The 14,846-nt window shown below is 32.1% G+C and overlaps 2 protein-coding genes across 3 annotated transcripts in view; one reads left to right on the top strand and one right to left on the bottom strand.

The window, feature by feature from the left end:
- Window positions 1-14,846, top strand: part of LOC123696019 — a 123,318-nt gene that overhangs the window by 46,213 nt on the left and 62,259 nt on the right. Inside the window, exon 1 of one of the 2 annotated variants that reach the window (XM_045642001.1) lies at window positions 9,941-10,253. The exons of the other annotated variant lie outside the window; for it this stretch is intronic. The gene's annotated coding sequence lies outside the window, so the exon portion shown is untranslated. Of the gene's footprint in view, window positions 1-9,940; window positions 10,254-14,846 lie in introns of those variants that run through there. 2 annotated transcript variants of the gene reach the window in all.
- LOC123696210 (craniofacial development protein 2-like) lies at window positions 6,489-8,308 on the bottom strand. Its single transcript, XM_045642271.1, has 3 exons — window positions 7,636-8,308; window positions 6,678-7,518; window positions 6,489-6,549 (listed from the first exon to the last, which is right to left on the bottom strand). The coding sequence occupies exons 1-3, from the start codon at window positions 8,306-8,308 to the stop codon at window positions 6,489-6,491; spliced, it is 1,575 nt and encodes a 524-aa protein (XP_045498227.1).

Here is a 14,846-nt window from a genome sequence, read left to right as displayed (position 1 = left end):
TGAATTGAATAGAGGTATATACAAACTGACCTGAGCAGGAAGATGATTGATATCTCGTATAATGGTCCCTTCGTTTATAAGAGATATTATTTATGGATATATCTTACGTATTATAATCAGACAAACCCTACAGGCCAATTATTTAAGTATTTAACCGTTATATGCATAATCAAGTTAAAAATTCTTAGTGATCGTTTCGATATAAACTTGCATTAATACATTTAACAAAAGAAACTTATACACCTGTTCATGATACTTTGAATTTGACTACTAATAAGAATCGTTATTGAATTAATTACGTAAATACATATTTCGTTTGTACAATAATTCAACATAAGTGTAAAATAAAATAAAATAAATTTTATTGTTTCCTTTAGATGCTAGGTTCTTTGATTTGTGGCTTATGGAAGTAGAAACATCTTATCTCTTATTGGCTTTTAAAGCAATTTCTGGCAACCTCAAATTAATATAATTCCAAACGTTAATATTGAATTAAGATAAAATGAAGATCATGTCTTACGTCCTTCACTTGCAGTAGGCGTCAAAAACCAGTTGATATTGATTCATTACTGTAATAATTATTAATTATTTCGTTCCAAATTCTACATATTTCTGTTGTATATGTTGTATTTGATTGTACACTTCGTTATTATTTTTAATAGTAAAGTTTTTTAGTTAGTAACTTTTAGTTTCTCTTATAAAAAAGTTCTATGTGACACTAAAAACTAATGGGCACATAAGGTTATTCAATTTGTAACAATACATTATAAAATTCGTAAAAAAACGATTAATGTGAATTGTAATATTATAAAGATTAAATTAATTTACCTTTTGGATGAGTAAATAAATAAATAAATAAATAAATGAGTAAATTCACGAATTATCGTTTATTCAATTATTGAATTGATCTGAAAGGAATATAATATTATATAATTAACTTTGAGGATGAAACTATTATGTGCGAATATATTTTTCAATTTAAACTACGTTATATAATAGAGGTTATTTCTTAGAGTTTTTAATTTAGCCCATTAATGTATGCTATAAATATTCTTCACAAATTGGATATTAACTTACTGCCGATACTTTACAAAGTAAGGAAGCCGAAATCCCAGTAATGGCTTTCGCAAATCTTCTAAATTATTGATAATGTCCAAAACAAATAAAAGCTGGAACATAATTGAGAAAAGCACAAATTCAAAACACAATGATAATTAGTAAAATTTGCTGCGAAATCGGATCTAACGTATTGGTACCCTTCGTGAAATGTTCTGCCCTTAATGAAAAAACTTTTGTATATTTCAATTAGGGACCTCCGTAGCTGTAATTTTCGAACGTTAACGAGCTAAATTTTATCGAAAATTAATTGCGACATCTTCATTGAAAAGTTCCCAATCCACGTTGATATCCAAAATTTCTTGCGAACTTTGACAATGCAAGAGGTTTATAACAAATTATTTATCATTTAATTTTTGAGTAAATAGCAACAAGTTGCTTGAATTTTAATATGCAGTGATAACACATCTAAGTATATTAATTATTTTCTACGATGCAAGTTGAAGTAGAAATTCGTCCTTAAACAATATTAAAGTTGAAAAGACAAAGCACTCAGATTAAATTATTCTTGCAATAATGAATATATGCGTGGTTGTTTACAGATCTAAACATTACATTGAGTTTTTTTTAATGTGAAAAATGTGTTTACGAACTCACATCTTTTGATTAACCGAAAGCGCGTCACACACGGTGAAGATACTATAATATTTTATGTTAAGATTCTCTAATATAAACACTGACACAAAATTTCGGGTCATTTGTAACAGAATGGCGGTTCTACAGGGGTCTTAGTATGCAATGACAAAAAGAAAAATGATGGTCAGAACGCTGATACCGGATACCTTAAGATACTGTAATATTTTATATTAGAGAATCTTAACATAAAATATTATAGTATCTTCACCGTGTGTGACGCGCTTAAAGATGGTGTATACAACTTTTCTATTCTTCCATATTTTGATGATAAATTGTAATATGTTTAAAATAAGCATCGAGTTTTAAAACCATTCATATTCTTTGTTTTAAGCATGATCAGTCTCTTAAAGATACTTTAGACTTAAGTGATTCAAAAGTTATAAAATCACACCAATCAGCTATTAAACGTAGTGATGAGTGAAATTGAGACGTTTTATGGACTGCTATGTTAAAAAGTATGCATTTTTATAAGGAGAAGATATTATTATTTATTTTTCATGTCGATTTATTTTTATGCTAATTTTATTATTTATTTGTCATTATTCTGTCTTTTATTTATATAATTTAACGATACTTTGTCAGCGTCAATTTTGATAATTATTGGAAAATGAATGCATCAATTACTTAATTTATTTTATTTATTTTATTTATTTATAATAAGGTACCTTACAGCTAGTGATACAATTTTTGAGATGAATAAATACTAAGCTACGCCAATTAAAAGGTACACCAATAGGTAGTGAAATAATATACGTATGTGAACAAAGACTAATATAAGAATTTTACAAAATATGATATTACTTACAGAGAAGGGATTTTAATTTTTTGAAGGTAAGCATTGATCAAGCCCAATAAGTATTTATAAAGAAAGAAAATGTTATAAATCTACAAATTCATAATAAATTAAAACCAATTTAATGTAATATTAAGTAAGACCTGGTAAGTAGGATGTGATTGTGTGTGTGAGTGTGTGTGTGAAAGTGCATGTATGAGAATGTGTGAGTGTAATAGCAGTGAGTGTAAAATGCTAATTTATTATATTATTATGTGAGCTGAGCTTCTGTATTGATTAATTGTAAGATTTGCTTTTTAAAACTAGTACGTGACAAATAGAAGGGATCCACAGAAGAGAATTTTTTGTTATAAATGTCCGGGAGCCTGTAGAACGGTGACATTTTTAGATAATTAGTTGATGTAGCCGGCACGTGGAATAGGCGTGTGTGGCGAGTACGCTGTGTGGGTACAAGATACTTTATATTTTCCAACGCTGTGGAATAGTCAAACTTGTTGTTCACAATATCATATAACAACATAATATCTATTATATCTCTCCTATCCTCCAAAGTATTTAACCCATAGTGGGAGCAAGACTGTTCATAATTCAACGAATATTGTTTTGTTTTATAATTCATTTTGTTCACAAAAATTTTTTGTATTGCTTCCAATCTTTTAATGTGACATTTATATTGCGGTCGCCAGATCACACTTGCAAATTCGAGAACACTACGTACGTAGGCAAAATAAAGAACTTTCAAGCAAGTAAAGTCTTTAAATGGATCAGCTTGTCGCAAGATGAAACCAAGATTTTTGTAGGCTTTATGAACAATAAAATCCACGTGCGTACGATATGCTAGTTTAACGTCCAGAATCACACCTAGGTCCCTTGCTGAAGTAACAGCTGGTATACTTTCACTATTAATTTTATAATCAAAACTAATAATATTATTATTTTTATTACGGGTAAAACTTATTTTTTGGCATTTTTTTATATTAATTGATATTTTATTTAATTTATAATAGTCACTTAATCTATTAAGATCATCTTGAAGACATTGACAATCGTAAAAGGAAGTGACTTTTCTGAATATTTTTTTATCGTCAGCATAAAGTAAGAAATTAGAATTTACAAAGCAGTTACTAATGTCGAATAAGTAGATGTTATACAATAAGGGACCGAGATGCGATCCCTGCGGGACGCCCGAAGTAATATCAACAAAATCTGATTTAAACCCTCCTATAATCACCGATTGACTGCGGTTCCTGATATAAGACTCTATCCATCTGAGAAGATCTCCCCTGATACCCACTGCATAAAGCTTACGGATAAGAACATTATGACTTACTCTATCAAATGCCTTCTCGAAATCTGTGTAAATAACATCAACCTGTACTCCTTCACTCATGTTGTTATTTATGTAATGTGTTAAATCTAATAAGTTAGTGGTAACGTTCCGTGATTTAATAAAACCATGTTGTTCAGTTGGAATACATTTAAGTGTATGAGTGTAGATTCTTTGGTATACTAGTGGTATATTGGCTCGCTTCGCTTTGGTAATAACGCTTTGGTATTGGGATTAATTTATTATACTAGAAAAATGTAAAGGTCGATAATTCTATCAATAAATAATATAGCGCTAATCGTTTTTTAATAATCATTCTATCGCACTTCTATCTATTTTTTTTTTCAAACTCAAACATTTATTTATTCAATTGGACTTCTTCGAGAAGCACTTTTGAAACGTCAATACATATTTTTAACATTTACCACCGATTCGGAAAGCAGTATCTATGGAGAAGAATCGGCAAGAAACTCCATAGTTGCTCTTTTAAATCATTTCAGTATTACAATTTAATTTTACAAAATATGTAAGTAACTGTACGTATATATTATCATAATATGCCAAAGAACTGTCCTGTGGTTTTTACGCGACAACCCTCCATGGGTTTTTAATAATAATAATAATAATAACTCTTAAGTTTACATTTCAAATGATTGTTAGTATTGTTAGTATGTTGTTACGCTAGTTAATTAGTGTTAGTATGATTTATATATTTAATGAGGTATGGATCTCGTTTGAGTAAAGGCCTCCTCCATTTTCTTCCACAGATTTCTATCTATTCCTTTATTTATCCAATTCTTCCCCGCAATCTTTATAATATCATCAGCCCACCTTTTGAGTGGACGTCCAACATTTCTTTTTCCCAATGCTGGTCCTTTCCATTTGGTCGTTTGCCATGTCCACCTTTTGTCGGTATAGCGAGAGATGTGACCAGCCCATTGCCACTTAAACTTCAAAGCGTGTGTTAGTGCGTCTAAAATTTTTGTTTTATGTCGTATTGTTTTATTTGTTATTTTGTTTTTGATATTTATGTTTAAGATACTTCTCTCCATTGCCCTTTGTGTTGTACTTAATCTTTGTTTAATTTTACTTGTGTAGGTCCATGTTTGACATCCATATAGCAGACTAGGTAAGATACACGTATCCATTATAGTTCTCTTAAACTTCATACTATAGTTTCCTTTAAGTATTTCTTTATGTGACCAAAACTTTTTCCATGTAATATTTATTCTTCTCTCTACCTCTTCTTCGTTATTAGTTCTACTGAATGATATTTGTTTTCCTAGATATATATAATTATTAACATATTCTATATTGCCTCCGCTTATGGTGATAGGTGTTTTAAAGCTATTAGTAAGGATTTTAGTTTTGCTTCTATTTAGTTGTAGGCCTACCTTACCACTTTCTTGATCTAGCTCTCGCAGCATATCTTCTAGTTGTTTGGCCGTTTCAGAGAATACGATGATGTCATCTGCGAACCTGAGATGATTCAAATGTCTTCCGTCAATTCTAATGCCGTATTTTGCCCAGTGTAGGTTAGTAAATATGCTTTCCAGCACAGCTATGAAAAGTTTAGGCGACAAAGGGTCGCCTTGTCTGACTCCCCTTTCTATTCTAATAGGATCACCTCTTTTTTCTAATTTTACCTTACTGGTACTGTTGGAGTAAATGCATTTTATAATATTTATGTATTTGTCTTCCACGTTTGATGATTTTAGTGCGTTCCAAATTGAATTATGGCTAATGCTGTCGAAAGCTTTACTATAGTCAATGCAGGCTATGTACAGAGGCTTATTATATTCTTCATATTTTTCAATTAGTTGTTCCACAGTATGGATATGGTCGATTGTACTAAAACCTGAACAAAAGCCCGCCTGTTCTACTGGTTGTGTGTCGTTAATTTTTTTAGAAATTCGTTTTAATATGATAGAAGAAAAGAGTTTATATATACTTGCTAGTAAGCTAATTGGTCTATAGTTAGTTATTTCCAGTGGATTCCCCTTTTTATATATCAAAATTATATCAGATGAACACCATTGTTTCGGTACTGTTTCAGTGTCAAGTATCATATTGAAGAGATGTGTTAAGTGTTTAAGTAAAATGGGGGCTCCTAATTTAAGAGATTCGTTTGTCAACCCGTCTGGTCCAGGGCTCTTCTCGTTCTTAAGCTTTTTTATTTGTGAGTATACTTCTTCTTCTCTTATTGGTTCAATTGAGTGTTTATTGTTGTCCGCACTACTGTATTTTTTGTATTTTGTCTCGTTTTCTTTTTTGCTATATAGCTCTCTGTAAAATTCCGTCGCATGGTCTATCACGTCTTTCCTTGTCTTTGTTTCGCATGTTTGGTATTGCAGTTTCTGTATCCATTTCTTTTGTAGGGTCAATTCTTTATAAGCTCTCTTAGCACTTCTATATGTACTTAGATTCCTTGATATAATTTCTTCTCTATGTTTATTATAGTCTAATTTAATTGATTTATTCGTAGTTTTAAATAGTTGAGTAAGTTCTTTTTTCTGTTGTTTGGTTTTATTTTTAGTATGTATTAATTCAGAGCGTTTTTTGATTAGTTGTAGGGTATGTTCCGTAAGTATTCTATTTTGTTTCTTTTGAATAGGGTTACTGTACAAGCTGCTTTTTATGTGTTTCTCCAATAAATCGTAATATATTTGGAAATTTTCTGAAAGTTTAATATTTGTGTCTTTTAGGTTGTCTCTTAGGCGGTTTTTGTATAATTCTATTTCGTTTTCTGTTTTAGGACTTTTACTAATGTTTTTGAAGTTTCTCCTGCTTTTCGTTTTTAGACACATGGTAATTGTTGCCCTTAATAATCTGTGGTCAGAAGAGAAGCTGACTTGATTGAGAACTTCGATATTGCTGATCGTATGGGGTTGGTTGGTCATAATAAAATCGATTTCATTTTTAACTTTTTGATTAGGGGCCATCCATGTCCATTTTCTCTTTGCTTTTTTCTTGAAGAATGTGTTCATGATGAATAGTTGGTGTTCAATGGCATAATCTATTAGTTGTTGTCCCCTTTTATTGCGTTGCCCATAGCCATATCTTCCCATGCACAGTCTTTCTTCTGGTTTAGGATGACCGATTTTTGCGTTAAAGTCTCCCATTACTATGAGATTCTCTCCAGCAAGAAGGTGTGCTTTCTCCATGTCGTTGTAGAATGTTTGGACTTCTTCCTCCTTGGATGTCTCCGTAGGAGCATATGCCTGAATTATAGATATTGTAAACTGTTCTAACTTTAGCTGTAACAAAGCTACTCTTTCGGAGATTCCAGTGAAATTGTGTATATTTCCTTTATATATTTTATTAAGCAGAAATCCAACGCCATGAAGGCCTTTCGTTTCGCCAATGTAACATAAAATATAATCTTGATACTCTTCTATATTACAACCAAGTCTTTTCACTTCAGATAGTCCTAGTATATCAAAATCTATATTTTCAAGTGCGTAAATTAGTTGGAGATATCTCTCGGCGGATGAAAGGGATCTTACATTGTATGTTCCAATTTTTATACTGTTTTTATTGTTTGTCTTCGTTTCTGTATTGTAATCATTGTGTTTAGTTGGAAAATTTTTCAGTGGAGGGTAGTGGTCTGATTCCCCTCGAGGACCAGTCGGCTTGGGGAATATTTCTTTATTTATATTGTTACGTTTAAATTTGGCTGTTGTCTCGTTCCGGTGGCTGATGTGTGTATGTCATTGTCTCTGATCGTTAGATTTGTTTATGGAGGAGAGAGAGCTGCTTCTACCTCTCATCAAATCAAAGGCGTTTGCTCTGCAGTTTTTAGAGGGTGCCTGTTGTTTCCGTGGTTGCTGCGAAGTTTCAGGTGTTATTGATAAGTCTCGTTTACGTTTCTCGTTATTTAGTGGTTTTTCTTTTATAACTAATTTGTCGTAGTCTAGCACCGCAAAATTCCCCTTCTTTCTTTCTTCTAGCATTTTCTCTCTTAATTCTTTTCTTTTAATTTGAACTTCCTTAGGATAGTCTTCAGAGACATAGGCGTTTTTAAATTTCTTCTTATTTTTTAATATTTCTCCTTTTTTCCAACAATTGAGAAATGATATAAGTACTGGTCTGGCCCTATCGTTGCCGTTAAATTTTTTACCAATTCGACGTATTTCATTAATGTCTTTAATATCCAAAGAAATCTTTAAATCAGTGCTAATTTTTTTTGTTGTCGCTTGCAAAAGTTCCATAGTAGATTCTTCAGATTCTTCTAGTCCATATAAAATTAAATTGTTATGTCTTCGGTTTTTTTCTAACATAGTAATTTTTTTCTTCAGTTCTCGGTTTTCTAACTTTAAATCTTCGACTTCGCGTGATAGTGGGGCTAACTTTTCATCCATTCTCGAAATTATGTCTTCAGTCTGTTTAGTCATTTCTATCTTCATGCGTTCAAAGAATGTCTCCATATTATCCATATTAGGTTTTTTATATTTATTTTTTTTGGGTTGGTAACACTAATTTGCAGTTGGCAACACTTGTTTAGAGTTGGCAACACTGGTCTGGAGATGGCAAAGTTAGCTCTAATTGTCTATGTTCACAATTTGATTTGACATTTCATAATTGACATAATTTCTAACCTTTGTTGTTGATGAAGTTGGCGAAATATTTTATAATTATGCACTTCACAGGTCCACATATAATTTCTTTTCGCACGCTGATCGATGATAACAATCCTTAGATTACTTGTTAATTAATTTAGGTGGAAAAGATCGTAAGTATTATTTGTTTAATTAAGAGCAACAGTGACAGGTGTTTACTGGTTGACGTTCACACCGGAAAAAAAACCATGGGTTTTTATCTTCCATATATTCCTTAATGCTGTAATAGGCTCTCTGAACTAAGACGTTTTTTACATAATTCTTAAATTTAGTACTACTAAACTCTTTAATACTATGAGGAATTTTGTTGTAAAAAAGTATACCTCGGCCCATAAATATATTATATCTCTATTAGAATAAATATAGCTTCCAAAATTGAACCAATAAAAGTTCAAGCATATCCTGGTGTCAAAATAGTTTCTTCGTAAAGTCATTGCCCCGACAGAACATATGCAGTCTCCGTACTTTGCCCGTCAAATAACTTATTTAACTTATCTAGTCACACCTGCTCTCACGGCGCCAACTTGTCCGATATGAATTAATATTTAAGTCAAATTCTGTATTCATGTGAACTTTTCAACTTAAAACAGTAAGTAGATCACTTATTGATGAATTTAAGTTAGAATAAACTAATGAGTAAAGTTTACGTGTAAGGTTTTTGTTTTCAAGTAATATGAGTTTCTTTTTAATTTGATATGACATTCACTTTTTTGAGCAAGTCTGTGTAATGTCAAGATGCTGTATGTACTTATACTTCTTTATTTTTTACTTGGTAATTTTTACATCAGATATTCGCAATTTCAAAATAATTTGAATCGCATGAAAATAATGTATCAAATATAAATAAAAAAGATTCAAAGCAATTTTCAGATATATTTTTATGTACTAATATCAAAGAACAAAAATTAAATACATAAAATATTGTCATGAAGTACAAGCTAATATATTATGGTATATTATTTTTTTCCTTGTTTCATTCATTTTGTCAAATGTATTAATATTGTTAAAAACAAAAACACACAAAGCTTTAAGTATCATTTCTGCTGTAATTTGACAAGAATAATTTCTATAATTACAACATAATACGGCTGTTGTATTTGTTTTCTTTTAGAGATGAACCAAATCTCTTAAATTCAAATCATCGTTAGGGATTACAAGTTTAAATCGCTTCGCTGTAGAGCGATATGTATTACAAGCGAGATTGCCACTGTGTGAGTGATTAAGCATCGATGTGTTCGTCATTTACAACCCGAAAAATGTTACTTTCCTGCTTCCTCTTACGGGCGTTTAGTGAGAGTGTGTAAGTGTGCGTGGGTATAGACGTCGTTTAAGCTAGGGTACGCCTGTGGTGGTGCGCGATCCGGGTTTCGTAGCCCCCGCCAGTAGCCAGCCGCTTGTAGAGCCACTACGACGCGTCTACGTCGTAGCTCGCAGCTCTACATCTTCGGACAATAGAGCCGGCGAACGTAACGTTTTGTTATTTTTGTCATGTGAAAAGGTTTTGTGACTATCGGAGACATAATGCTGAAAGATCATCTCGTGAATAACGACGCGCTACGAGCTGCTGCCGGGAACTTTAACAATAGTTTACGATAAGTTGTTAATTCATATTAGACGATTAGTGTGCGACAAATAGAGGCGTCTAATAATATTTAGACGGATTATCTTAATGCTTCTATGTGACGTTACAGTGTGAGTGAAACTTAATTAATTTGGACTGTTAAGCGAGTGCTTATGGAATTACGTAAAAAGTGGCTGTAAGGTAAATAATTACTGTCCTGTCAATATTATTTGTTATTAATTGTAATACCATTCCTATTTGAAAATTAGTTTTCTTTTTGGCTTTTGTACTTTACGTTCTAGTTAAAGTATTTTTTATAATAATATTCTCAAATTTTATTTTATTTATAACAAATTTAAGCCTTAATTATTAGGTTCTTTCCTATATGTACATAAACATTACCTGTACGGGACTGAGAGAGAGAGAGAGATTTCATTATTATGAAATTTGGTCGATTTGTGTGAACGTTTGAAAGTGGAAATTTGACACTTAGCACAAAGCATATAATTCTAGAAATTTGAAAGTCCATTCTATCATCATCATCTAAAATGATTATATAGATAATTTTATTCTTAATCGCTTTTCCGACTATCTCTATAATATTTAGTTGTTAAAGGGGTGACAGACGTACGAGTAAGTACGCGAACTTGTGGCTCGACGACCTTTTTCGCTCGTGTGTCACCCCAAGTACGCGTACTTAAAAACCGTCGAGTAAGTTCGTTGACGATCCAACATGTTTGAAATTTTACTCGAAGCCCGCCTTGGCTCGCACGTCTGTCACCGCCGCGAGCCGAGTAAGTACGCGAACTTTAAAACCGCGACTTTAAAGTGTGTACGTCTATCAGCCCTTTTAGATTGATTAATCTGAACAATTCTGTTAGCCTTAATATTATTGCTCTATTTTGAATGGCCAATACAGGCGCAAAATATTTCAATGGTCTTAAAATCGAGGACAATGGTAATAAAAACAACAAAAGGATCCTAAAAAGGATAATTCACTTGTATTTCATTATTACATAAAACTATATCGGAATATGGTTTGGCATTTGATGCTGTGTTACACATGGCATTTACTTGGATCTGAATTATTACACTATATATAAACGCCTGATTATAATGATATAGTTCTAACCATTCTACCAGGAAGGTTAATATACGACCTAAACTAATATATTACAATGAGTTGTTATATTCAGGCAAACGTCCCAGAGGGAATTTATTGTACGATTTATTTTAGGCGTGAACTAAAATGGAACCTTTTAAGGTATGTATTTAATTATATGAATTCATTTACCAATTAAAATAAGAACTATAAAATAAAATGGATAAGGTTTAAAATAATTAGCAATAAAAATGCTAAAATAATAGCTAAAGTTATAGTATTGGTATAATCTGTAGTGATGAGACTCAAATAAAAAAAAAATCGAGATTAAAATAGACGGAGAATCTTGATATTGAAACACAAAAATTGGATTATCTCGGTGATTGAAGGGTCCGTTTAATAAAGGACTGCTTCAGCTTTTGTATCTTAAAATGCCTGCAATATTAAAAGTTTTTGCTGTCCTATAGATCTTTATATCTGGACAACTAAAAACTTTTAAAATTTTGAGTTTGAGCTTTGAGACCGTTTCTGAGTCGATTTCCAGTGGGTATTAATAAAATGTGTTTATATGGCGGAGTACTGAAAGCAATCCTTAAAGATTATAGCCTTATCCCTTCGTTTTAATCATGTGCGATTGTAAAAAAAACAAAGTATACATAGAGCCTCTTTTATTTTCATAGTAATTTTCCGCACGTGGCCTCATCCGCCCGTGGTGAAAGGAAATTCCCATGGGAACGAGATGTTTCTTCGCGATAAAATGGCCTATGCTACTGTATTGCTTCGCAGCTATCTTCAGACCAGACTCTGTTGCGACCTGAAAGAAAGACAAATACACTTTCACATTTATAATATCACAAATAATATTAAGTAAGGATAAAAGTATTTATAACATGAGTATTTACTGGTTCATTTAATTTATAAGGATTTACTGGTAAGGCACTGGTTTCACCCGGGGTTACCACATAGTACGAAAGATATCTAGAATAGTTATCAATGCGCGTAGAGGGTGATATTATATTTCATTAGATAATATTTTTGACCACTTATTGCTCAAAGCTCATAGCCATTGCCTGGTTTGCGTAAGTATAAATTTATGTGTATTGGTGACCTTTTTGCAACGTGGACAGCAAACAAATCATGTCACTCTCACATTGGTCACTATACAAATGATTTTACTTATAAGGCAATCGCAACTATTTTGATTCAAATCTATGACGAAAGTACTCTTGATAAGAGTATCAAGAGTACTTTCGTTGATACTACAAAATAAATTACCTACGAAGTAACAACTAAGTCCAACTTAAATTTCAAATGCATTAACATAACATTTGAAATCAAGTACAAAGCAATAATCATAATACTTCCCATTATTCTGCGCAACGTTCCTATACATAAGCATAAAAAATTATATGGCTCTCTGTGCCAAAGTGCACTATATTTTTCTGGTCAGACCTACCGACACATACTAAACGAATCTTTCAGTGTCGTTGTTCCGAACTAGGTTCGTAGGCAGTTTGCCAGAAAACCTGAAATCTTTGAAATAACAAACAAATTCCGAGACCGCATCCAATGGAGTTAGCAAACAAGTTAGCGTTGGCAAACATATTTTATAAAATGTTTTTCTTAAAAATTGAATGAGCGTTGATTTTCTTTGGACACAAACTGTTTCGTGGTGCAGTGTACTGGATACATAATTTTAATATATTTGTTGTTAATGCTCTAGTTCTGGATTTATTCTTTAGATTTTAATGTTAAACCGACTGATAAAATGATTATTTCTCTCTCAATGTAGTTTTATCTTTCTTTCCAATCTATTTTTTCAGTAATTAATGGTGTTCAGGAAGCACATTTTTTTTAAAACAATCTATACATCTTATACATAATATAATTAATCTGTAGAAGGGTCAATTCTGTACATTGAAAATATTGAAAAAATAAATACCAGGGGGTGTTACTGGATCGATACCAAACCCAAATATGTGATTAAAAATTTTTTTGTCTGTCTGTCTGTCTGTCTGTCTGTCTGTCTGTATGTGAAGGCATCACGTGAAAACTAGCGGTTCGATTTTGATGAAACTTGGTATAATTATACCTTATTATCCTGGGCGTAAAATAGGATACTTTTTATCCTGGAAAAATACCTAGAAAAAAATTAATCTTCATTTTTCAGTTTTATCCATAGACGTTGTTCCGTAGAACCGCGAACACACGTTGCGTATTATTATAGGCCTAGCCGTATTTGGGAATTGGGTCCAATAGATATTTATAAGATGTTATTGTCAGAGGTACTCAAAATGGAGAAATAAACCATCCACGCGAAGACCGATATCCGCGCAGACGGAGTCGCGGGCGGAAGCTAGTATAAAATATAAAATTAATAACATTTCTCTATTTCTAGAAGTTAGATAAATAGAAACGAACTTATTTTAGACGTAAATGTTTGATTAACTCCTAATAAACAAAATTTATTCAATAAAGTGTGATCTCTAAAGTCACATAAAACATTAGCACCAAAGAAAAAAATATTTCATACATTTTTCAACCTATCTATACTAATATTATAAAGAGGAAAGGTTTGTATGTATGTATGGTTTTCACGCGTAAACTACAGGACCGATCTTGATGAAATTTGTCACAGACAATCTTTAGACCCTGAGAAAGAACATAGGCTACCTTTTATTGCGAATTATGTACCACAGGCGATGCCGGGGCGGACCGCTGGTTAAGTAATAAAAAGACACCTTAATCTATGACGTTATTAATTAAAGTCCTACGCTATATCTAGGTCATACAAATGTTACAAAATAACACAAATTCAATTTAGCAATACAATATTTTGTTCGCACCTTATTTGTACACAGTTAATATTGAATTCGATATCTTCTATTCATTACGCAGAACACAATTGATTTCAATAATAACGTTGAAACTTGGCAAGATTGATAGCGAACTTTATACAACGACATTTGAAATTTGTATTTTACTTATAACTTTGTTCTGATTGTTGTGAATAATCGCTATCTATGTATATTTCATTTTAAAATTAAAGCTCGATAGGTAATTCTGAAACGGTTTATATTATGTTTATGGGCCGATTTTAAGAAGTCTGATTAAAACCGACCCGTCCAGTAAAGTATTACACAATAATTAAAAAATGTTAACTAAAATGACAATATATGCGCATTTAGTGTCGCCGCACACGAGCCACTCGCGACAGCCACAAGCGCTGCAACGAGAAGTTAGAAGCGTGTAGCGTGTGGCGGCCACCGGCGTCAACCGTGTGCGGCGAGTCCATATAAAATGTATGAAAAGAACAGGAAATATGCCGGTTGCGGCGTTTTGTGGCCGGTAGCCGGTGGCCCGTGTGCGAGAGCCATAAATCACTATTTTGAAATGGTCAAATATATCTAATGCGGTATGCAAAAAATAAAATCGAAAAATAAGGCGCATTGGCATGTTCATTGTTCATTCACTTTTGTCAGAAGCTTTTTACATAATAAATATAAAATACGGTTGTTTTTGTATCCTTATATTATCATGTTTTAATCTAATTTCCTATTCTTTAATTTACATTCAGTACCACTTTGCCCAAAATAACAACGTATTTATAAATTGATGTGGATATTTTTCTATGAGCTAAAAATAACATTTTTTTTTCTAAAAAAATGTTGTCTAAATAAAGAAATATATGC

This window comes from Colias croceus, chromosome 12 (assembly GCF_905220415.1).
Source record: "Colias croceus chromosome 12, ilColCroc2.1".
NCBI lineage: Eukaryota > Metazoa > Arthropoda > Insecta > Lepidoptera > Pieridae > Colias > Colias croceus.
This window is presented reverse-complemented; position numbering and strand designations above follow the sequence as displayed.

Excerpts from the sequence above, each read along its gene's own strand:
- LOC123696210 (XM_045642271.1), bottom strand. The coding sequence starts at position 8,308 with ATGGATAATATGGAGACATTCTTTGAACGCATGAAGATAGAAATGACT. Across the intron at positions 7,519-7,635 it reads CGCCTTTGATTTGATGAGAG|AAATATTCCCCAAGCCGACT; the intron begins GTAGAAGCAGCT and ends ATATAAATAAAG. Across the intron at positions 6,550-6,677 it reads TTAAGGGCAACAATTACCAT|AAAATTTCCAAATATATTAC; the intron begins GTGTCTAAAAAC and ends TTAAACTTTCAG.